The sequence below is a fragment of the Oncorhynchus kisutch genome, linkage group LG11 (genome assembly GCF_002021735.2).
Source record: "Oncorhynchus kisutch isolate 150728-3 linkage group LG11, Okis_V2, whole genome shotgun sequence".
NCBI lineage: Eukaryota > Metazoa > Chordata > Actinopteri > Salmoniformes > Salmonidae > Oncorhynchus > Oncorhynchus kisutch.
The window spans coordinates 45,279,564-45,305,134 of record NC_034184.2 but is presented as its reverse complement, the minus strand read 5'-3'; the positions used below and the strand labels follow the sequence as shown (position 1 = coordinate 45,305,134).

The window sequence follows — 25,571 nt, the reverse complement described above, 5'->3', positions numbered from 1 at the left end:
CGTTAGATTTTAGCTCACCTCGCTCTGGCTAGCATTCGTTTTTGATCTTGTTGATGTTCATAACTGAGGGAGAGCGAGCCTACCTTTTCATGGTTATTTGGTCAATAGGACTGTAAAGTTCCCAAATGTAAGAGGACTCCCATGGTGATGGCAGATATCCATTCAGGTGTATTTTGCGTTCTAATGACTAAAGTCACGCTGTTGCTACTGGCTGTAAACACACAGTCCAGTTCAAAGTGAATGATGGCAGGCCCTAGTGGCAAATGGCTTATTTGCATAAAGGCCTACTGAATTGTCCAAATGCATGGCTGATTTTCCAGTCTATATTGCTAAACCATTTCCACAAATCCCTTAGTATACGTCCTCCCCAAACATTCTAAGAATTTATAAAAACGTGAGAAGGACCATATCTAAGTCCTCGCTTGTCAGAAAGAAAAAAAAAGTAGTATATTCTACCTGCCGGTGTATATGAACAGATTTTAACAAGATGTCATGTTGCTAAAATGCCGTTTGCTCCATTTTAAATATAGAATTAATCGATCGAATGATTGGGTAGCATCTCCAGCAACCAAAATATGAGAAGGTATGAACTAGCTTATTTGTTTTCTACTGGTGTGCTTTAGTATTGTTTTATTTGGTAACAACTCCGCCTCATCCAGCTGCGTTGTCCATTATTTCCAAACTAAATTTGACTTCTGAAAGACACACATACATATACAGGTTTTTGGAGAGGTGCAGGGTACTGCCACACTGGGCGCCCGGGGAGCAGTTGTTGTGGAGGGTTGTGCAGGCAATGGCATCTAGAATTCGATGCCATCAACCCTCCAGTTGCCAGCTCAGTTCCTGACAGATTTTTCCTGTCGGACCCAGGATTTCAACTGGCAACCCTCCGGTTACTAACCGCTAGGCTACCTACTGCCCCATGTAGAGGATATGCTTCTGTAATGTATCTTCTGAAAGACATTAGTGTTGAAGATTGCAGCTAATTCCTGTTTAGAATGACTTTGAGATCTAAAGCGCATTAAAGGAGGCCAAAGTCCCCAAATAAGATGAAAAGGTTTGTTCTGGCTTGATATTCCTTAAACCTTTTACTGCAGTGAGCTAAATCAGTGTCACATCGAGTGTTTCTTGGTAGTCTTAAACCAATATACTTTGAAACAAAAGTATACACCTCACACACATATTTCCGATATGGAGTTGAAATGTATTTATTTTGAGTTTGCAACCCAATATTAATGTCCCGCCCTGACCTTAGAGATCCTTTATTCTCTATTTTGGTTAGGTCGGGGTGTGACTAGGGTGGGCATTCTAGTTTCTTTATTTCCAGGTTGGCCTGGTATCGTTCCCAATCAGAGGCAGCTGTCTATCGTTGTCTGTGATTGGGGATCATACTTAGGCAGCCTTTTCCCACCTGTTTGTGGTGGGATCTTGTTTTTGTGTAGTGCCTGTGAACACTGCATTGACTTCACGTTTTGTTTGTTCTTTATTGTTTTGGTGAGTTTCATTAATTACAAATGTGGAACTCTACGCACGCTGTGCCTTGGTCCGACATTCATTATAACGTTCGTGACAATTACACTTCATATACATCACAGAAGACTGAAATATACCAAAAACATTTGACATAGACATAATGTTTATTACACTGAAATCATTACCAAATGTCACGCCCTGGTCTTAGTATTTTGTGTTTCCTTTATTATTTTGGTCAGGCCAGGGTGTGACATGGGTTATTTATGTGGTGTGTTTTGTCTTGGGGTTTTTGTAGGTTATGGGATTGTGGTATAGTAGAGTAGTCTAGGAAAGTCTATGGTTGCCTGGAGTGGTTCTCAATCAGAGGCAGGTGTTTATCGTTGTCTCTGATTGGGAACCATATTTAGGAAGCCATATTCTTTGAGTGATTGTTCCTGTCTCCGTCTCTAACAGATAGGGCTGTTTAGGTTTTTCACGTTACATTTAGTGTTTTGTATTGTTCGTTATTATCTTTATTAAAGATGTATCGAGATAACCACGCTGCAGTTTGGTCCGCCTCTCCTTCGACGGAAGAAAACCGTAACACAATTAATAACATTCCACCCATATGGCCACTAGGTCATTTGACTGCAGGAAAGGGCAACCATTATACTTCCCACACCATTAACATATTATTGCGAGGCAGATCCATGATTCCCACTGTGCAGAGGATTTGCTGTGGGACTTGGTATGACTTGGTATCACCGCCTGGTATGGCTACTGCTCGGCATTCGACCATAAGGCGATACAGAGGGTAGTGCGTACAGCCCAGTACATCACTCGGGCCAAGCTTCCTGCCATCCAGGACCTATATACTAGGCAGTGTGAAAGGAAGGACCAAAAAAGTGTCAAAGACTTCAGTCACCAATGTCATAGACTGTTCTCTCTGCTATGTCATGGGAAGCGACACCAGAGCACCAAGTCTAGGTCCAAAAGGCTCCTTAACAGCTTCTATCCCCAAGCCATAAGACTATAAGACTGCTGAACAATTAATCAAATGTCCACCCGGACTATTTGCATTGTCACCCCCCCCCCCCCCCCCCCCCCCCCCTTTGTTTTTACACTGCTGCTACTTGCTGTTTATTATCTGTGCATAGTTACTTTACCCCTACTTACATGTACAAATGATCTCTACTAACTTGTACCCCTGCACATTGACTCGGTACCGGTACCCCCCTGTATATAGTATATAGTATAATTTTTTTGTGTTACTTAAAAAAATAAAAATAAAACGTTTTTAACTTTAGTTCATTTAGTATATGTTTTCGTAACTCTATTTTCTTCACTGCATTGTTAGGTAAGTGAGGGATTGTAAATAAGCATTTCACAGTAAGGCCTACACCTGTTGTATTCGGCGCATATGACAAATACACTTGATTTTATTTGGTGGAACTCAAAAACTAGGGTGTGCTCAGGGCATGGGCAACCTAACCTTAGCATGGGAACGCTCCAACAACTCAGCGGTGGTTCATTTGACTGATATTTCAATTTCTTACTGCCGCTGTTAAATTCAGTCAGAATCAGACCAGGCTAAAGCCATCATCAAATCTATTGGGATGTTTATCGCTGTAGACATGAGGCCATACTCTGTTTTGGAAAACAAAGTGTTTAAAAATATGGTGAAAGTGCTTGAGCTACGCTACAAAATCCCCTTCCACCACTTCAGTATGAAAATCGTGCCAGATCTTTATGAACAGGAAAATATCTAAATTGTGGACAAATTATCCAAGGCATCCTCTGTTGCCCTCACCACCGACGGGTGGACCTCCAGGGCAATGGAAAGCTACGTGACTGTGACTGCTCACTACACCACAGAGGAGTGGGAGATGCGAAGGCTGGTGCTACAGACACGCCCCCTCAATGAGAGTCACACAGGCACAAATCTGGCACAGAGTGGAAGCTAGAGAGGCCCAATAGGAATATCCCAATGACCACAGATAATGCCAAGAACCAAGTAAATGCAGTGATAGAAGCTGGACTGGGGCCACAGATAGCTTGCTTTGCACATGTAATCAATGTAGCATCCCAAAGGGGAATCTCAGTGAACCAGATGGACCGCCTCCTTGGATTAGGAAGGTGGATTTCTTTTTCCACCGAAACAGCCGCTCATGTGCTTAAGACCAAGCAAGAAATGTTACAGCTACCGACCCACAAGCTCATACATGATGTCACAACAAGATGGAACTCCACTTATGACATGTTGGAGAGCTATCTTGAGCAGCAGACAGCTGTATACTCTGCACTGTCAGACAAGACCCTGAAAATAAATAAAGACCGTCACCTTGTCTGATGATGACGTGAAAGTGTCATAGGAGGTCCTCCATGTGCTCAAACCCCTCCAAACGGTTACAACTCTATTGAGCACTGAAACTGCACCATCTGTGTCCATGATCCTACCTCCTGAAAACAAGGATTCTACCATCCATGACCACAAGTGAGGAAGACAGCACACTCACTAGAGATGTCAAGGCTGCCATTAGAGAGGACCTGAACCCCAGATACCCCCCTAATGTACAGGACTACCTTCATAGATCTACTGCACTGGATGCAAGGTTCAAGTCCCTGTCTCACCGAGACCCTGCCCTACGCCGGAGGACATACAGTGATCTCACCACTGAGATTGTGGCCACTGAAGAGGTAAACAAATGCATAAGAGGGAATTACTTTAACAATAAATATACTGCAGTCTAATCTTAGTCTATGCTCTTGCTATTAGAATCATCAGTTTTTGATTTGGAATAATAAAGGCTTTTATTAAATGTTAATGCCACAATTATAATTCTATGAAATATGAAAATAAACAATTAGTTAGTTTAATAGATCAAGTCATTTTTTCCTGCAGGGTTAAGCCACAGAGCCGACAGGAGTAGACTCAGAGGCATCTCCTCCACAAAATAATTTGGCCATGAAGGAGCTTTTCGGAGAGACCTTTGCAAGCAAGGACACAGGCAAGACATTTGCCAACACCATCAAAGAGGAGGTGACATCCTACAAGGTAGCAAGCAGCATTCCAGTGGATGGTGATCCACTGGCATGGTAAACCGGTCGCTGCCTGCACCCGCATGCCCGACTAGCATCACCACCCTGGATGGTTCCGACCTAGAATATGTGGACGTCTATAAGTACCTAGGTGTCTGGCTAGACTGCAAACTCTCCTTCCAGACTCATATCAAACATCTCCAATCGAAAATCAAATCAAGAGTCTGCTTTCTATTCCGCAACAAAGCCTCCTTCACTCACGCCGCCAAGCTTACCCTAGTAAAACTGACTATCCTACCGATCCTCGACTTCGGCGATGTCATCTACAAAATGGCTTCCAACACTCTACTCAGCAAACTGGATGCAGTCTATCACAGTGCCATCCGTTTTGTCACTAAAGCACCTTATACCACCCACCACTGCGACTTGTATGCTCTAGTCGGCTGGCCCTCGCTACATATTCGTCGCCAGGTCATCTACAAGTCCATGCTAGGTAAAGCTCCGCCTTATCTCAGCTCACTGGTCACGATGGCAACACCCATCCGTAGCACGCGCTCCAGCAGGTGTATCTCACTGATCATCCCTAAAGCCAACACCTCATTTGGCCGCCTTTCGTTCCAGTACTCTGCTGCCTGTGACTGGAACGAATTGCAAAAATCGCTGAAGTTGGAGACTTTTATCTCCCTCACCAACTTCAAACATCAGCTATCTGAGCAGCTAACCGATCGCTGCAGCTGTACACAGTCTATTGGTAAATATAAATAAAATTAAAATAAAAAATAAAAAAATGGTGATCCACTGGCATGGTGATCCACTAGCATGGTGATCCACTAGCATGGTGATCCACTAGCATGGTGATCCACTGGCATGGTGATCCACTGGCATGGTGATCCACTGGCATGGTGATCCACTAGCATGGTGATCCACTAGCATGGTGATCCACTAGCATGGTGATCCACTGGCATGGTGATCCACTGGCATGGTGATCCACTGGCGTGGTGATCCACTGGCATGGTGATCCACTAGCATGGTGATCCACTGGCATGGTGATCCACTAGCATGGTGATCCACTAGCATGGTGATCCACTAGCATGGTGATCCACTAGCATGGTGATCCACTGGCATGGTGATCCACTAGCATGGTGATCCACTGGCGTGGTGATCCACTGGCATGGTGATCCACTAGCATGGTGATCCACTGGCATGGTGATCCACTAGCATGGTGATCCACTGGCATGGTGATCCACTAGCATGGTGATCCACTGGCATGGTGATCCACTAGCATGGTGATCCACTGGCGTGGTGATCCACTAGCATGGTGATCCACTAGCATGGTGATCCACTGGCGTGGTGATCCACTAGCATGGTGATCCACTGGCGTGGTGATCCACTAGCATGGTGATCCACTGGCGTGGTGATCCACTAGCATGGTGATCCACTAGCATGGTGATCCACTGGCGTGGTGATCCACTAGCATGGTGATCCACTAGCATGGTGATCCACTGGCGTGGTGATCCACTAGCATGGTGATCCACTAGCATGGTGATCCACTGGCGTGGTGATCCACTAGCATGGTGATCCACTGGCGTGGTGATCCACTAGCATGGTGATCCACTGGCGTGGTGATCCACTGGCGTGGTGATCCACTGGCGTGGTGATCCACTAGCATGGTGATCCACTAGCATGGTGATCCACTAGCGTGGTGATCCACTGGCGTGGTGATCCACTAGCATGGTGATCCACTAGCATGGTGATCCACTAGCATGGTGATCCACTAGCATGGTGATCCACTGGCGTGGTGATCCACTAGCATGGTGATCCACTAGCATGGTGATCCACTAGCATGGTGATCCACTGGCGTGGTGATCCACTAGCATGGTGATCCACTAGCATGGTGATCCACTAGCATGGTGATCCACTGGCGTGGTGATCCACTAGCATGGTGATCCACTAGCATGGTGATCCACTAGCATGGTGATCCACTAGCATGGTGATCCACTAGCATGGTGATCCACTGGCGTGGTGATCCACTAGCATGGTGATCCACTAGCATGGTGATCCACTAGCATGGTGATCCACTGGCGTGGTGATCCACTAGCATGGTGATCCACCGGCATGGTGATCCACTGGCGTGGTGGAAAAGCAATGTGTGTAAATGCCCTCACATTGCCATGATGGCAAGACGCTACCTGGCTGTGCCTGGCACTTCAGTTCCTAGTGAGAGGGTGTTCTCCACGGCAGGGGACATAGTGACTGCAAAGAGGTCGACCCTTTCCCCAGGCAATGTAGACATCCTCATCTTTTTGAAAAATAATATGAAGTTATGAGCTCAGGTCTGCTTTGCTTTCTTTTTTTAAACTTTTCTTTGATGATGTGGACACAGGCAATTTTTTTCATTCACTATTGTTCAAAGGAAGAAGGTATCATGCCTCATATTGCACTATAATTTAACAATCTAGTATTGAATAGATTATTTTTTATATTTGATTTAAACATTGAAAAGTTCCTTGCTTTAAGTGTTCTTTAAGTAATAAATGGAGAGCAAAGTTATATTTGATCCGAAAAATGATCCAATCTGTGACTCAACCGTGATCCGTTGCACCACTAGTTATTTATAATAAAAGTGACTCCAAAATGACCCAATATATTTTATTGGGCACAAAATAATCTGAAACACAACCAAAAGTAACTGCATATCACAGTCATAGTCACAAGCTTGATGTAGTCATTGCATGCTGGGATTATGGGACCAAATACTAAACTTTGGACAATATTATTTATAAGAATCTTTAGGGGTGTCAATGATTTTGGCCCCTACATTGTTGAGAAAAACTATTTTTGTCTAGTGCATTATTCTTTGAGTGAGGGAGAGAGCAAGATAACTGCAGATTTCAGTTGAATTTATTTCTATCCCAGGGCTCATTTGAATTTCAGGAAAAATCTCAGCGACAACAAAGTGGTTAAATTAAGATATCACATCTGTAAATGGACAAAGACTCCCGTGTGGGATGGGACACTGTGGACCAAAGCATCTGTACCCAAAGCAGATAGCACTTGACACCAGGCCTCCTGCTGTTAATCTCCGAAGGGATGGCGGCCGGAGATACTGTGCCGTGGAGCAACTTTTTATGGCAGAATAAGGTGGTACCCGGGGGGTTGGACTTATCTAAGTTGTGCACGGAGAATATTATGCCTGCAAAGAAAATTCTTCTGGCAAGAAGAGGATGAGTTCCTGTCACGGTAAGGGTCAAATATGCACCACAACATCCCATCATTCTCTCTGCGTGACTCCTGAAGGGCACAGTGCTTGGTGCATGTGGTGCTGATTGCTGCATCACTGGTGCCACACAGCAGCACCGTGGCAGTGTCAATTTGAATTTCAAAACTTCTGTAGAGAATTTCAATGCTTCTGAATGATGCATGGGGAGTCGTTATTGAGTATTGATGTGCCTCAACAAAACAACCAATGGAGAATTGATTTATCTCTCTCGCTCTCTCTCACACATGCGCTTGGTCACGCTCACACATACAAACACACCTACACACAGAAAATACAGTAACACTGGTTATAACCCTTTTCATAATATGTCATAAAAGGTGACACAACCTGTCATAATATGATCAGAACACAGTCATTACTCATATTTACACCTGTTGTGACATACAGTATATTGCATTATTTGTGGCTGGTTACGACACCTACAGTGTCAAAACCCACATCTTTTCAACAACAAAAACTTCCTGCCAAGAAGATTCCTTTTGTTTAAATTGTTGTTGTAATGAATTCGTTACAATCAAGTTTTTTTCGTCATATTTGAAATAACCTGTAGAAATACACTTCATGACACTGTCATGAAGGATTATGACCATCCTGTGTCACGAAGCATTATGAGTCATAAATCAAATTGTATTGCTCACTTACACGTGATTAGCAGAAGTTATTGCAGGTGTAGCGAAATGCTTGTGCTTCTAGCTCTGACAGTGCAGTAATATCTATAACAAGCAATATCTCACAAATTACATAACATGTACCCAATACACACAAATCTAAGTAGGAATGAATTAAGACTATATACATATGGACGAGCGATGTCAGAGCAGAATGGACTAAGATACTGTCACACCCGGATCTGTTTCACCTGTCTTTGTGATTGTCTCCACCCCCCTCCAGGCATCGCCCATCTTCCCCATTATATTTATATCTGTGTTCTCTGTTTGTCTGTTGCCAGTTCGTCTTGTTTGTCAAGTCAACCAGTGTTTTTGTGTCTCAGCTCCTGCTTTTCCCAGTCTCTCTTTATCTCGCCCTCCTGGTTTTGACCCTTGCCTGTCTTAACTCTGAGCCCGCCTGCTTGACCACTCTGCCTGCCCCTGACCCTGAGTCTGCCTCCTGAACGGTACCTTTTCCCCGACCTCTGGATTATTGACCTCTGCCTACCTCGACCCTGAGCCTGCCTGCCATGCGGTACTGTTGCCCCACCTCTGGTTTACTGACCCCTGCCTGTCTATTGCCTGCCCCTGTTGAATTATTAAACCATTGTTAATTTGACATTGTCTGCATCTGGGTCTTACCTTCATACCTGATAGATACAGTAGAATAGTATAAAAAAAGATGAGTAATGCAAGATATGTAAACATTATTAAGTGACCATACAATAGATATTAAGATACCATACAATAGAATAGAATACAGTATATACAGTGGCAAGAAAAAGTATGTGATCCCTTTGGAATTACCTGGAATTCTGCATAAATTGGTCATAAAATCTGATCTGATCTTCATCTAGGTCACAACAATAGACAAACATAGTGCTTAAACTAATAACACACAAATTATTGTATTTTTGTCTATATTGAATACATAATTTAAACATTCACAGTGTAGGTTGGAAAAAGTATGTGAACCCCTAGGCTAATGACTTCTCCAAAAGCTAATTGGAGTCAGGAGTCAACTAACCTGGAGTCCAATCAATGAGACGAGATTGGATATGTTGGTTAGAGCTGCCATGCCCTTTAAAAAAACTCACAAAATTTGAGTTTGCTATTCACAAGAATCATTGCCTGATGTGAACTATGCCTCAAACAAAAGAGATCTCAGAAGACCTAAGATTGAGAATTGTTGACTTGCATAAAGCTGTAAAGGGTTACAAAAGTATCTCTAAAAGCCTTGATGTTCATCAGTCCACGGTAAGACAAATTGTCTGTAAATGGAGATTTCAGTTCAGCACTGCTGCTACTCTCCCTAGGAGTGGCTGTCCTGCAAAGATGACTGCAAGACCACAGCTAAGAATGCTCAATGAGGTTAAGAAGAATCCTAGAGTGTCAGCTAAAGACTTACAGAAATCATTGGAACAGGCTAACATCTCTGTTGACGAGTCTATGATACGTAAAACACTAAACAATAATGGTGTTCATGGGAGGACACCACAAAAGATGCCACTGCTGTCCAAAAAAAACATTACTGAACTTCTGAAGTTCGAAAAAGTGCATCTGGATGTTCCACAGCACTACTGGCAAAATATTCTGTGGACAGATGAAACTACAGTTGAGTTGTTTGGAAGGAACACACAACACTGTGTGGAGAAAAAAGGCACAGTACACCAACATCAAAACCTCATCTCAACTGTATAGTATGGTGGAGGGAGAATCGTGGTTTGGGGCTGCTTTGCTTCCTCAGGGCCTGGACAGCTTGCTGTCATCGACGGAAAAATGAATTCCCAAGTTTTCCAAGACATTTTGCAGGAGAATGTTAGGCTATCTGTCCGCCAATTGAAGCTCAACAGAAGTTGGGTGATGCAATAGGTCAATGACCCAAAACACAGAAGTAAATCAACAACAGAATGGCTTCAACAGAAGAAAATACACCTTCTGGAGTGGCCCAGTCAGAGTCCTGACCTTTACCCGACCGAGATGCTGTGGCATGACCTCAAGAGAACAGTTCACACCAGACATCCCAAGAATATTGCTGAACTGAAACAGTTTTGTAAGGAGGAATGGTCCAAAATTCCTCCTGACCGTTGTGCAGGTCTGATCCGCAACTACCGAAAATGTTTGGTAGAGGTTATTGTTGCCAAAGGAGGGTCAGCCAGTTATTAAATCCAAGGGTTCACATACTTTTCCCACCCTGCACTGTGAATGTTTACACTGTGTTCAATAAAGGCATGAAAACATATAATTGTTTGTGTGTTATTAGTTTAAGCAGACTGTGTTTGCCTATTGTTGTGACCTAGATGAAGATCAGATCAAATTTTACGACCAATTTATGCAGAAATCCAGGTATTTCCAAAGGGTTCACATACTTTTTCTTGCCACTGTATATACTGTATTATATTCTAATGTATGGTATCGTAGTCACTTAATAATGATTACATATCTTGCATTACTCATCTCATATGTATATACTGTGTTCTATACTATTCTACGGTACCTTAGTCATTTAATATGTATATATGAGTAATGCCAGATATGTAAACATTATTGAAGTGACTACTGTTCCATTCCTTAAAGTGGCCAGTGATTCCTAGTTGATGCCTATAGGCAGTAGCCTCTAATGGCTGTTTATCAGTCTGATGGCCTTGAGATAGAAGCTGTTTTTCAGTCTCTCGGTCCCAGCTTTGATGCACCTGTACTGACCTCGCCTTCTAGATGATAGAGGGGTGAACAGGCAGTGGCTTGAGTGGTTGATGTCCTTGATGATCTTTATGGCCTTCCTGTGATATCAGGTGCTGTAGGTGTCCTGGAGGGCCAGTAGTTTGCCCCCGGTAATGCGTTGGGCAGACCACACCACCCTCTGGAGAGCCTTGCCATACCAGGCAGTGATACAGCCCGACAGGATGCTTTCAATTGTGCATCTGTAGAAATTTGTGAGGGTTTTAGGTGACAAGCCACATTCCTTTAGCCTCCTGAGGTTGAAGAGACTCTGTTGTGCCTTCTTCACCACACTGTCTGTGTGGGTTTTCCATTTCAGTTTGTCAGTGACGTGTACGACAAGGAACTTGAAGCTTTCCACCTTCTCCACTGCGGTCCCGTTGATGTGGATATGGGGGTGCACCCTGAAGTCCACAATCATCATAATTTATGACCATCATAATTATATAAGCCACATAGGCCTATCACGTACATGCCCTTATTTCAGTCATCAGTAAAAAAAAGGGGTGTCTTGTCCTTCTCCTGAAATCTGCTCCTACATTCATCCTAGTCGTCATCAACAGAGCATTGGGGTAGGTGCATGTCTGACATCCATGTGTGCGCAATTACAATGATAATTTAATTTGGTCAATTTAAAAATATATATATTTAACCTAAACATACTGTTGATACATAGGCTATGGTGTAATGGAATGTTTTGACTTGTGTGGTAGGTTTTGTGGGTTTCCACACTCTTATGCAGGTGTCATAACCAGCCATGAAATAACCACCGTGGTGGCTTTTGTGGGATTTTACACTCAGCCATAAAATGTCAAACATATGTAAATATATGTGTCATGATAGTGTAATGACCATTTTATAACAGGTTATGACAAATTATGTCAGCTGTTATGACATGGTTATGACGTTGGGTGTCAAGTAAAGTGTTACCGAAAATCCTTTACACTGGACTCAGCAACACCTAATTTTACCATTGTCTGAAAACATTTTTAACAATGTCTCATACTGTCATCTGACTGTATATTCAACATCTGTACATAGTAACCACAGGTCCTAGGCAGTCACTGTAACTATTCTACTGTAACTTATCTTTATTACCTGCTAATGAGGAGCATGATGAACACTCTTCCTCCAGAGCGGAGAACAGCCATCATTGCTGGAGGTGTGGAGGCGTCTGGTTAAGTCTATCTGAAAAAAGAGAAAAGCGAAAACTCAACCCCTAAATATAGGTACACTCAGGCGTTTGTGCATGTTCAATGCCTGCAGTACTTCACATATGGTCATCGACTGAATAATATTTAGTTCAGATCTAGTGAAAAGGACTCTTTTCAGGTGCTGTTTCCAAATTGGCTGAGGGGAATCACAGATGTTCTGAGCCTTCTGTGCTGTTTTTGTACACTGTACAGTCAGGTTCCAAAATGTTGGATAAAGGAGAAGAAAAAGCCTGTATAAAACAAATAACAAATACTGAGGTATACTCCCCAAAAATTATAATATATTATTTTATACTTATGCAATTGATCAGAGAAATAGATTTGGTTTAAAACCTCTTAAATGTTGTCAATGATTAGCTGAATGGATAAGGCGGAGTCAGGCGCAGGACACAGGTATGAGTAATAATCTGAGAATTTACTCAAAAATAAGCAATGTTCCAACAAGGAAAAACACAAATATCCAGAGCACAAAATATCAAACCCACATGACAATGACAATAACGCCCAAAACAGAAAGGGAAGCCAGAGGGTTAAATAAGGAACATTGATTATGGAATGGAAACCAGGTGTGTATAATGAAGACAAAACAAAACGAAAATGAAACATGGATTGGAGGTGACTAGAAAGCCGGTGACGTTGACCGCCGACCGCCGCTCGAACAAAGAGAGGAACCAACTTTGGCGGAGGTCGTGACAAATGTAACTAAATGTAATTGAAAATGTAATCTAAGTCATCCCAGAAAAAAATTATTTCCTATGAGAGGGCCATAAACAATAACTAGTAATGCTACATGCTGCAAAAAAAGGCTAAAATCTCACCTTTCAAAAATGTTTACTTTCTGGTAAAATGAATTATACATTACTGAGGTGAAATCACTTTTGAGGATACAAGCTCAAGTGCGCATCACAAATATGATAAAAAAATATACAAATATAGAATATATTATATGATATATTTCCTACTCAACAAAACTGAATGAATTAGGCTTGAAAATATTTTTTCTAAATCAATTTATTAAACGACTTACTATAACATTTCACCTTCCTTATAACTGTAAAATACATATTTGTATATTTAGTGTTTGAGAAAGTATGCATATGCTTCTGTTTTTCGACGCCAAACCCACCACTGGTGTGCGTGGCCAAAGAGCTCTATTTTCATGTCATTTGACCAAAACATTGGTTCCAATCCAAGTGCCATTTATCAAACTCCAGGACGTACTATGGTCAGATGACATGAAAATGAGCTCTGCATACCTGTTGTGGATTTGGTGTAGAACTATAAAATATGGTGGTGGATATTTGATGTTATGGGGCTATTCTGCTTCCACTGATCCTGGGGCAGAATAGCCCCACTGATAGATCAATAGCCCCACTGATAGATCAATAGCCCCACTGATCCTGGTTAAGGTCAACGGCATCATGAACTTTACCAAGCACCAGGACATTTTAGCCAAAAACCTGGTTGCCTCTGCCAGAAGGCTGACACTTGGCCGCAAGTGGATCTTCCAGCAATTCAATTAACCCAAGCACAGATCAAAATCGACAAAGAAATTGTTAAATGAACACAAAATCACAAAATTTCTAAATTTTATTTGTCACATGCGCCGAATACAACACGTGTAACAGACCTTACATTGAAATGCTTACTTACAAGCCCTAAACCAACAATGCAGTTTTAAGAAAATACCCCCAAAAAAGTAAGAGATAAGAATAACAAATAATTAAAGAGCAGCAGTAAATAACAATAACGGGGCTATATACAGGGGGTATCGGTATAGAGTCAATGTGCACATTAGGTAGAGTTAATAAAGTGGGGGGGGTAGCCATTTCATTGGGTAGCCATTTGATTAGCTGTTCAGTAGTCTTATGTATTGAGGTTAGAAGCTGTTAGAAGCCTCTTGGACCTTGACTTGGCGCTCCGGTACCGCTTGCCATGCGATAGCAGAGAGAACAGTTTAAGTTTAAGGTGGCTGGAGTCTTTGACAATTTTTAGGGCCTTCCTCTGACACCCCCTGGTATAGAGGTCCTAGATGGCAGGAAGCTTGGCCCCAGTGATGCACTACCCTTTGTAGTGCCTTGCGGTTGGAGGCCAAGCAGTTGCCATACCAGGCAGTGATGCAACCTGTCAGGATGATCTCGATGGTGCAGCTGTAAAACATTTTAAGGATCTGAGGACACACGCCAAATCTTTTCAGTCTCCAGAGGGGCAATAGGAATTTGTCGTGCCCTCTTCACGACTGTCTTGGTGTGTTTAGACCATGTTAGTTTGTTGGTGACGGTAAGGAATTTGAAGCTCTCAACCTGCTCAAATAAAAAAAATCAAATCAAATGTATTTGTCACATACACATGGTTAGCAGATGTTAGTGCGAGTGTAGTGAAATGCTTGTGCTTCTAGTTCCGACAATGCAGTAATAACCAACAAGTAATCTAGCTAACAATTCCAGAACTACTACCTTATAGACACAAGTGTAAGGGGATAAAGAATATGTACATAAAGATATATGAATGAGTGATGGTACAGAGCGGCAGAGGCAAGATACAGTAGATGGTATTGAGTGCAGTATATACATATGAGATGAGTATGTAAACAAAGTGGCATAGTTAAAGTGGCTAGTGATACATGTATTACATAAAGATGCAGTAGATGATATAGAGTACAGTATATACGTATACATATGAGATGAATAATGTAGGGTATGTAAACATTATATTAGGTAGCATTGTTTAAAGTGGCTAGTGATATATTTTACATCATTTCCCATCAATTCCCATTATTAAAGTGGCTGGAGTTGAGTCAGTGTGTTGGCAGCAACCACTCAATGTTAGTCTGATGGCCTTGAGATAGAAGCTGTTTTTCAGTCTCTCGGTCCCAGCTTTGATGCACCTGTACTGACCTCGCCTTCTGGATGATAGCGGGGTGAACAGGCAGTGGCTCGGGTGGTTGTTGTCCTTGATGATCTTTATGGCCTTCCTGTGACATCGGGTGGTGTAGGTGTCCTGGAGGGCAGGTAGTTTGCCCCCGGTGATGTGTTGTGCAGACCTCACTACCCTCTGGAGAGCCTTACAGTTGTGGGTGGAGCAGTTGCCGTACCAGGCGGTGATACAGCCCGACAGGTTGCTCTCGATTGTGCATCTGTAGAAGGTTGTGAGTGCTTTTGGTGACAAGCCAAATTTCTTCAGCCTCCTGAGGATGAAGAGGCGCTGCTGCGCCTTCTTCACGATGCTGTCTGTGTGGGTGGACCAATTCAGTTTGTCTGTGATGTGTACGCCGAGGAACTTAAAACTTACTACCCTCTCCACTACTGTCCCATCGATGTGGATAGGGGGGTGTTCCCTCTGCTGTTTCCTGAAGTCCACAATCATCTCCTTAGTTTTGTTGACGTTGAGTGTGAGGTTATTTTCCTGACACCACACTCCGAGGGCCCTCACCTCCTCCCTGTAGGCCGCCTCGTCGTTGTTGGTAATCAAGCCTACCACTGTTGTGTCGTCCGCAAACTTGATGATTGAGTTGGAGGCGTGCGTGGCCACGCAGTCGTGGGTGAACAGGGAGTACAGGAGAGGGCTCAGAACGCACCCTTGTGGGGCCCCAGTGTTGAGGATCAGCGGGGTGGAGATGTTGTTGCCTACCCTCACCACCTGGGGGCGGCCCGTCAGGAAGTCCAGTACCCAGTTGCACAGGGTGGGGTCGAGACCCAGGGTCTCGAGCTTGATGACGAGCTTGGAGGGCACTATGGTGTTAAATGCCGAGCTGTAGTCGATGAACAGCATTCTCACATAGGTATTCCTCTTGTCCAGATGGGTTAGGGCAGTGTGCAGTGTGGTTGAGATTGCATCGTCTGTGGACCTATTTGGGCGGTAAGCAAATTGGAGTGGGTCTAGGGTGTCAGGTAGGGTGGAGGTGATATGGTCCTTGACTAGTCTCTCAGAGCACTTCATGATGACGGAAGTGAGTCGTTTAGCTCAGTTACCTTAGCTTTCTTGGGAACAGGAACAATGGTGGCCCTCTTGAAGCATGTGGGAACAACAGACTGGGATAGGGATTGATTGAATATGTCCGTAAACACACCAGCCAGCTGGTCTGCGCATGCTCTGGGGATGCTGTCTGGGCCTGCAGCCTTGCGAGGGTTGACACGTTTAAATGTTTTCCTCACGTCGGCTGCAGTGAAGGAGAGTCCGCATGTTTTATTTGCGGGCCGTGTCAGTGGCACTGTATTGTCCTCAAAGCGGGCAAAAAAGTTATTTAGTCTGCCTGGGAGCAAGACATCCTGGTCCGTGATGGGGCTGGTTTTCTTTTTGTAATCCGTGATTGACTGTAGACCCTGCCACATACCTCTTGTGTCTGAGCCGTTGAATTGAGATTCTACTTTGTCTCTATACTGACGCTTTGCTTGTTTGATTGCCTTGCGGAGGGAATAGCTCATGTTTCCGGTCACCTTGCCCTGATTAAAAGCAGTGGTTCGCGCTTTCAGTTTCACGCGAATGCTGCCATCAATCCACGGTTTCTGGTTTGCTCCATTACAGCCCCGTTGATGAGAATGGGGGCGTGGTCGGTCCTCCTTTTCCTGTAGTCCACAATCATCTCCTTTGTCTTGATCACGTTGAGGGAGAGGTTGTTGTCCTTGCACCACACTGTTAGGTCTCTGACCTCCTCCCTGTAGGCTGTCTCATCGTTGTCAGTGATCAGGCCTACCACTGTTGTGTCGTCTGCAAACTTAATGATGGTGTTGGAGTCGTGCCTGGCCGGGCAGTCATGAGTGAACAGAGAGTACAGGAGGGGACTGAGCACACACCCCTGAGGAGCCCCAGTGTTGAGGATCAGCGTGGCGGATGTGTTGTTACCTACCCTCACCACCTGGGGGCGGCCCGTCAGGAGGTCCAGGATCCAGTTGCAGAGGGAGGTGTTTAGTCCCAGGATCCTTAGCTTAGTGATGAGCTTTGAGGGCACTATGGTGTTGAACGCTGAGCTGTAGTCAATGAATAGCATTCTCACAAAGGTGTTCCTTTTGTCCAGGTGGGAAAGGGCCGTGTGGGGTGCAATAGAGATTGCATCATCTGTGGATCTGTTTGGGCGGTATGCAAATTGGAGTGGGTCTAGGGTTTCTGGCATTATGGTGTTGATGTGAGCCATGACCAGCCTTTCAAAGCACTTCATGGCTACAGACGTGAGTGCTACGGGTCTGTAGTTATTTAGGCAGGTTGCGTTCGTGTTCTTGGGCACAGGGACTATGGTGGTCTGATTGAAGCATGTTGGTATTACGGACTCAATCAGGGACATGTTGAAAATGTCAGTGAAGACACCTGCCAGTTGGTCAGCACATGCCCGGAGCACACGTCCTGGTAATCTGTCTGGCCCCGCAGCCTTGTGAATGTTGACCTGTTTATAGGTCTTACTCACGTTGGCTACGGAGAGCGTGATCACACAGTCGTCCGGAACAGCTGATGCTCTCATGCATGCCTCAGTGTTGCTTGCCTCAAAGCGAGCATAGAAGTGATTTAGCTCGTCTGGTATATTGTCCCTAGTGGAAGATTATGAAAAATTTGACATTTCCAGCTACGTGATCAAGCTGATATCGGAAGAGCTTGTGTGGATGTATCACCGGAGGATCTGGAGTGATGCTATCGAATCAGCGTTAAACAGAAGAACGCTAAATACCATCACCAGGTCATCTTTAAGATCTGTGTGAAACAGAACATTTCTAAATACACTTGCATGATAATCTTTAAACTGTGGAACTATTATCCCAAAGTCAACATTCTGAAGGCACAGCATATGGTTCTCGAACACTTAAAGAGATTGTTAGCAGATGTGGTGTTCTTGCAGTGGTGTTCTTGCAACAAAAAAAATAGAAATGGAATATTTAAAGAGGAGCAAAGATGGAGAGGCCTATGTTGCCACCTATTGTATTAACAGCAGAGGCGTATAGATCCTGATCAATAAGAATACACAATTTTCCCTTCTATCCAAGTAGAAGGCCATTTTCTAATGTTGAATTGTACCTTACATGGTGAGAAATAAACATTTATTTCATTGTATATCCCACCAGGGGCAAATCTGGTGATTTTAGATAGAATTTTAGCTATATTAGATCAAATCCAGACAGGAACTATTATTTTCAGCAGGTGACCTAAATCATACATTTGATAAGATTGAGAGACGTTGTAATAAAAGAGGCACATTTAGGGACCCTCAAAAGAGGCTGAAAAATATAATCTCAACAAATAATTTACAGGACACCTGGACATTACTATTCCTAACTAGAAAAGATGATTCCTTTTTATTCTCAAAGTAAGAAAACCTATTCAAGAATTGACTACATTTTTATTTCCAAAAATGCACAAAACAATGCATGATATTGTAATACCGGATCATTCTCTGGTATCATGCTTAATCACACCAACTGAAAATTGATGTAGCGACAGAATGAACAGAGCACATCTTCTGGGCCCAAAATGTATTAAATACATAAACAAAAAAAATAAAAACCTTTACCATTACAAATGTACAGCCGTGGCCAAAGGTTTTGAGAATGACACGAATATTCATTTTCATAAAGTCTACTGCCTCAGTTTGTATGATGGCAATTTGCATATACACCAGAATGTTATGAAGAGTGATTAGATGAATTGCAATTAATTGCTAAGTCCCTTTTTGCCATGCAAATGAACTGAATCCCCAAAAAACATTTCCACTGTATATCAGCCCTGCCACAAAAGGACCAGCTGACATCATGTCAGTTATTTTCTCGTTAACACAGATGTGAGTGTTGACGAGGACAAGGCTGGAGATCACTCTGTCATGCTGATTGAGTTCGAATAACAGACTGGAAGCTTCAAAAGGAGGGTGGTGCTTGGAATCATTGTTCTTCCTCTGTCAATCAGGGTTTCCTGCAAGGAAAAACGTGCTGTCATCACTGCTTTGCACAAAAAGGGCTTCACAGGCAAGGATATTGCTGCCCGTAAGATTGCACCTAAATCAACCATTTATCGGATCATCAAGAACTTCAAGGAGAGCAGTTCAATTGTTGTGAAGAAGGCTTCAGGGCGACCAAGAAAGTCCAGCAAGCGCCAGGACCAGCTCCTAAAGTTGATTCAGCTGTGGGATCGGGGCACCACCAGTACAGAGCTTGCTCAGGAATGGCAGCAGGCAGGTGTGAGTGCATCTGCAAGCACAGTGAGGCAAAGATTTTTTGAAGGATGGCCTGGTGTCAAGAAGGGCAGCAAAGAAGCCACTTCTCTCCAGGAAAAACATCAAAGACAGACTGACATTACAGGGATTGGACTGCTGAGGACTGGGGCAAAGTCATTTTCTCTGATGAATTCCCTTTCCGATTGTTTGGGGCATCCGGAAAAAAGCTTGTCCGGAGAAGACAAGGTGAGTTCTATCATCAGTCCTGTGTCATGCCAACAGAAAAGCATCCTGAGACCATGGGGTTGCTTCTCAGCCAAGGGAGTGGGCTCACTCACAATTTTGCCTAAGAACACAGCCATAAATAAAGAATGGTACCAACACATCCTCCGAGAGCAACTTCTCCCAACCATCCAGGAACAGTTTGGTGACAAACAATGCCTTTTCCAGCATGATGGAGCACCTTGCCATAAGGCAAAAGTGATAACTAAGTGGCTCGGGAAACAAAACATTGATATTTTTGGTCCATGGCCAGGAAACTCCCCAGACCTTAATCCCATTGAAAATGTGTGGTCAATCCTCAAGAGGCGGTGGACAAACAAAACCCCACAAATTCTGACAAACTCAAAGCATTGATTATGCAAGAATGGGCTGCCATCAGTCAGGATGTGGCCCAGAAGTTAATTGACAGCATGCCAGGGTGGATTGCAGAGTTCTTGAAAAAGAAGGGTCAACACTGCAAATATTGACTCTTTGCATCAACTTCATGTAATTGTCAATAAAAGCCTTTGACACTTATGAAATGCTTGTAATTATACTTCAGTATTCCATAGTAACATCTGACAAAAAATATCTAAAGACACTGAAGCAGCATACTTTGTGAAAATTAATATTTGTGTCATTCTCAAAACTTTTGGCCACGACTGTAGACATAGAGGACAGAGAAAAGCTGACCCCAGTTTGGGATACTTTTAAGGCATACAATTGGAGAATGATAATCTCATACTCTGCAAAAGTTAAATCTGAATTATAAATTCAAATTAATAAATATAAATCACTACCTTAGAAAAAGCCCATTCAAAATCTTTACAAGGGGAAGAAGAAATTAATAGGAATACATTGTTTTCCTTTTGAAGAGAGACAACAACTACAGGTTAAACTCAAATAAAGCATACTACTTAATGGCAAATAAACCTGGTAAATATCTCGCAACTCTCACAGAATGAACACACGCTAAACCAGTTTCTACAGTGCCTTCGGAAAGTATTCAGACCCCTTGACTTTTTCCACATTTTGTTATGTTACAGCCTTGTACTAAAATGTTTTAAATTGTTTTGTTCCCTCATTAATCTACACACAATACCCCATAATGACAAAGCAAAAACAGGTTTTTAGAAATGTTTGCAAATTTTTTATTTTTTTAAACAACTGAAATATCACATATACAGTTGAAGTCGGAAGTTTGCATACACTTAGGTTGGAGTCATTAAAACTAGTTTTTCAACCACTCCACAAATCTACTTTGTGCATGACACAATAATTTTTCCAACAATTGTTTATAGATTATTTCACAGAAGTTTACATACACTAAGTTGACTGTGCCTTTAAACAGCTTGAAAATTCCAAAAAACGATGTCATGGCTTTAGAAGCTTCTAATAGGCTAATTGACATCATTTGAGTCAATTGGAGGTCTACCTGTGGATGTACTTCAAGGCCTACCTTAAAACTCAGTGCCTCTTTGCTTGACATCATGGAAAAATCTAAAGAAATCAGCCAAGACCTCAGAAATAAATTGTAGACCTTCACAAGTCTGGTTCATCCTTGGGAGCAATTTCCAAACGCCTGAAGGTACCACGTTCATCTGTACAAACAATAGTACGCAAGTATAAACACCATGGGAACATGCAGCCGTCATATCGCTCAGGAAGGAGATGCGCTCTGTCTCCTAGAGATGAACGTACTTTGGTGTGAAAAGTGCAAATCAATCCCAGAACAACAGCAAAGGACCTTGTGAAGATGCTGGACGAAACAGGTACAAACGTATCTATATCCACAGTAAAACAAGTCCTATATTGACATAAACTGAAAGGCTGCTCAGCAAGGAAGAAGCCACTGCTCCAAAACCTCCATAAAAAAGCCAGACTACAGTTTGCAACTGCACATGTACTTTTTGGAGAAATGTCCTCTGGTCAATGATGAAACAAATATAGAACTTTTTGGCCACAATGACCATTGTTATGTTTGGAGGAAAAAGGGGGAGGCTTGCAAGCCGAAGAACACCATCCCAACCGTGAAGCACAGGGGTGGCAGCAACATGTTGTGGGGGTGCTTTGCTGCAGTAGGGAATGGTGCACTTCCCAAAATAGATGGCCTCATGAGGTTGGACAATTATGTGGATATATTGAAGCAACATCTCAAGACATCAGTCAGGAAGTTACAGCTTGGTAGCAAATCGGTCTTCCAAATGGACAACGACCCCAAGCATACTTCCAAAGTTCTGGAAAAATGGCTTAAGGACAACAAAGTCAAGGTATTGGAGTGGCCATCACAAAGCCCTGACCTCAATCCTCTAGAGAATTTGTGGGCAGAACTGAAAAAGCGTGTGTGAGCAAGGAGGCCAACAAACCTGACTCAGTTACACCAGCTCTGTCAGGAGGAATGGGCCAAAATTTCCCCAACTTAATGTGGGAAGCTTGTGGAAGGCTATCCGAAACATTTGACCCAAGTTAAGCTATTTAAAAGCAATGATACCAAATACTAATTGAGTGTATGCAAACTTCTGACCCACTGGGAATGTGATGAAATAAAAGCTGAAATAAATCATTCTCTACTATTATTCTGACAATTCAAATTGTTAAAATAAAGTGTTGATCCTAACTGACCTAAGACAGGGATTTTTACTAGGATTAAATGTCAGGAATTGTGAAAAACTGAGTTTAAATATATTTGGCTAAGGTGTATGTAATCTTCTGACTTCAACTGTATATAAGTATTCTGAACCTTTACTCAGTACTTTGTTGAAGCACCTTTGGCAGCTTTTTCAGGTCTCTCCAGAGATGTTCAAATGGATTCCAGTCCGTGCTCTGGCTGGGCCACTCAAGGACCTTCAGAGTCTTGTCCCGAAGCCTCTCCTGCATTGTATTTGATGTGTGCTAAAGGTCATTGTCCTGTTGAAAGGTGAACCTTCGCACCAGTCTAAGGTCCTGAGTGCTCTGGGGCAGGATTTCATGAAGGATCTCTCTGTACTTTGCTCCGTTCATCTTTGCATCAACCCCGACTAGTCTCCCAGTACCTTCCGTTGAAAAACATCCCCACAGCATGATGCTGCCACCACAATGCTTCACCGCAGGTTTCCTCCAGATGTGATGCTTGGCATTCAGGCCAAAGAGTTCAATCTTGGTTTTATCAGACCAGAGAATCTTGTTTTCTCATGAGTCTTTAGGTGACTTTTGGAAAACTGCAAGTGGGCTGTCATATGCCTTTTACTTAGGAGTGGCTTCCGCCTGGCCACTCTACCATAGAGGCCTGATTGGTGGAGTGCTGCAGAGATGATTGCCCTTTTGGAATGTTCTCCCATTTCAACAGAGGAACTTTAGAGCTCTGTCAGAGTGGCCATCGGCTTCTTGGCCACCTCCCTAACAAAGGCCCTTCTCCCCCGATTGGTCAGTTTGGCCAGGCGGCCAGCTCCAGGAAGAGTCTTGGTTCCAAACTTCTTCCATTTAAGAATGATGGAGGCCACTGTGTTCTTTGGGACCTTCAATGCTGCAGAAATCACCCGAAAATAAATATTAGATACCGTTCAAATTTTTGCACAGAGAAAAGCACCAGGAATGGATGGATTTCCCAAATAATTCTATTCAACATTTTAGCACCATTATTCACACAAAGGACAACACGTCACTCAATTCAGTACTTCCTAATTCCACGCATCAAACAGTTATTTCAGTTATAAAATCATAAAAATATGTAGTGCACTGCTGATTATAGACCCATATGTTTCATAAATGGTGACAATAAAATAATAACAAAGCTTATAAGCAATTCATTGGAAAAAGTCTTACCAGACTTGATACATATCAATCAAACAGGGTTTATTAAAATAGACACATACAAACAAATATAAGAACATGTTTCAGTTTAATACAATATGCAAAAAAAACATGATATAGATTCATCAATAATGGCTGTTGTTGCAGAAAGAAAAGACAGGGATATCCCTTCTCTCCCTTTCTCTTTGCACTGGCAATTGAACAGCTTGCAGAAAGAAGCTCTTCTCTGTCCTAGCACCCCAATGGTGGAACTAGCTTATGTGATATGTAGTTGTCCCACCTTGTCATCATAAGATGAATGCACTAACTGTAAATCACTCTGGATAAGAGTGTCTGCTAAAAAACTAAGGTAAAAAGGGAATTAGACCGGACATAAATGTAAATGGTGCCGACGAATAGGGCTGCCGTGCTTTTAACTCTTAGGGACACTTTGCAGTATTTTGTTTTTTTATGTGTTATTTCTTACATTATTAGGCCAAGAAATTATTTGTTTTATTACATACAGTCGGGAAGAACTTTTGGATATCAGAGCAGCGGTAATTCACAATCTTTACCAGCATTACGACCAGGAATACGACTTTCCCCAAATCGGATGCTTTGTTCTTACCCCACACGGCACTGATTCCAGAGGCTATTCCAAAACACCGCCGGCAGAAAATAAGTACTCGGAGTGGACATTTAGTCTCGCTAATGTTCAGTCTCGGGATAATAAAGTTGATGGGCTCAGGGTGAGGATTTCCTTCCAGAGAGACATCAGGGATTGTAACATACTCTGTTTCACGGAAACATGGCTCTCTCGGGATATACTGAGAGAGACAAAATAATAATATTAAAATAAAATTAACGTGACCCCAGGGTATCCTTTCAACTGCATATTCACCTCACAATAATGACTTTGATGAAACTTGATGAAGCTTGATGACTTTGATGAAGCTTTCAGCTTAGATAGAGGAAATAAAATATATACTGTAGCATATTTCAAACCTTCCACAGAAAGCACTCTCTATATCCCTCCACTTTCTTTTAATATGTCTGTGTTTCCTCCCATGCCTTATCCAAGTACACTCCCTTAAAATGAAATCTGTGCAGAGTCCCAAATGGCTTAACCACCAAGTTCCATGTGCTGCAGGCAGCAGGCTAAGCAGACATGGCATATAAGGAAATACTGAGGGTTAACGACTGCCATTCCTGGCAGGCAGATTTGGAGATGGACACATCCTCCCCTTAGTTTGTTCATTTGGAGTTAAAAGAGTGATTCTAATTTAGGATTTTGAAATGACTTTACATTTAGCTGTTGGGTGAAAAGGAATGCAGCTGCAATATGATCTGCTACCATTGACTGCAGTGTTACCTAGCAGTGCTTAGTGACCGGAATTAGCTCTCTCTTTACTGGATGTCATTAACAATCAAATGCATTGTGTTATTATAATCACAGTACAGAAACTGGATTGGATAAACCAACAAGATTACCTAACTGATTTGAATCCCTATTGATGAAAACCTAATGAGTCGTTGCATGAAATGGATGCCTTTTGCTTTCCTTTGATATCTTAATAAGTAGAAATGATGCACCAATATTGCATTTTATATTAAATGAAGTGCACTTTAATATATTACCCATTTTTCTCTCCAATTTCGTGATATACAACTGGTAGTTACAGTCTTGTTCCATCGCTGCAACTCCCGTATGGACTCGGGAGAGGCTAAGGTCGAGAGCCATGCGTCCTCTGAAACAGGACCCTGCCAAGCTGCACTGCTTCTTGACACACTGCTTGCTTAACCCGGAAGCGAGCCACACCAATGTGTCAGAGGAAACACCGTACAACTGGAGACGTGTCAGAGTGCATGCGCCCGGTCCGCCACAGGAGGTGCTAGAGCGAGATGGGACAAGGACATCCCAGTCGGCTAAACCCTCCCCTAACCCGGATGACATTGGGTCAATTGTAATAAATCAAATTTTTAAGGTTTGCTAAAGTGTTAAAAGATTTCAACCCACTTAATCCCCCCAAAATACGTACAGTGGTGCAAAAAAGTATTTAGTC

General features: G+C 42.8%; 1 protein-coding gene across 1 annotated transcript in view; it reads right to left on the bottom strand.

Annotated features, from left to right (window-relative positions):
• The window catches only part of LOC109898832 (gamma-aminobutyric acid receptor subunit pi-like), an 80,588-nt gene that overhangs the window by 38,698 nt on the left and 16,319 nt on the right, over positions 1-25,571 (bottom strand). The window contains exon 2 of the mRNA XM_020493898.2: positions 12,235-12,324. Within this exon, the coding sequence (XP_020349487.2) occupies positions 12,235-12,290 (56 nt within the window). The 5' untranslated portion in view covers positions 12,291-12,324. The remainder of the gene's footprint in view (positions 1-12,234; positions 12,325-25,571) is intronic.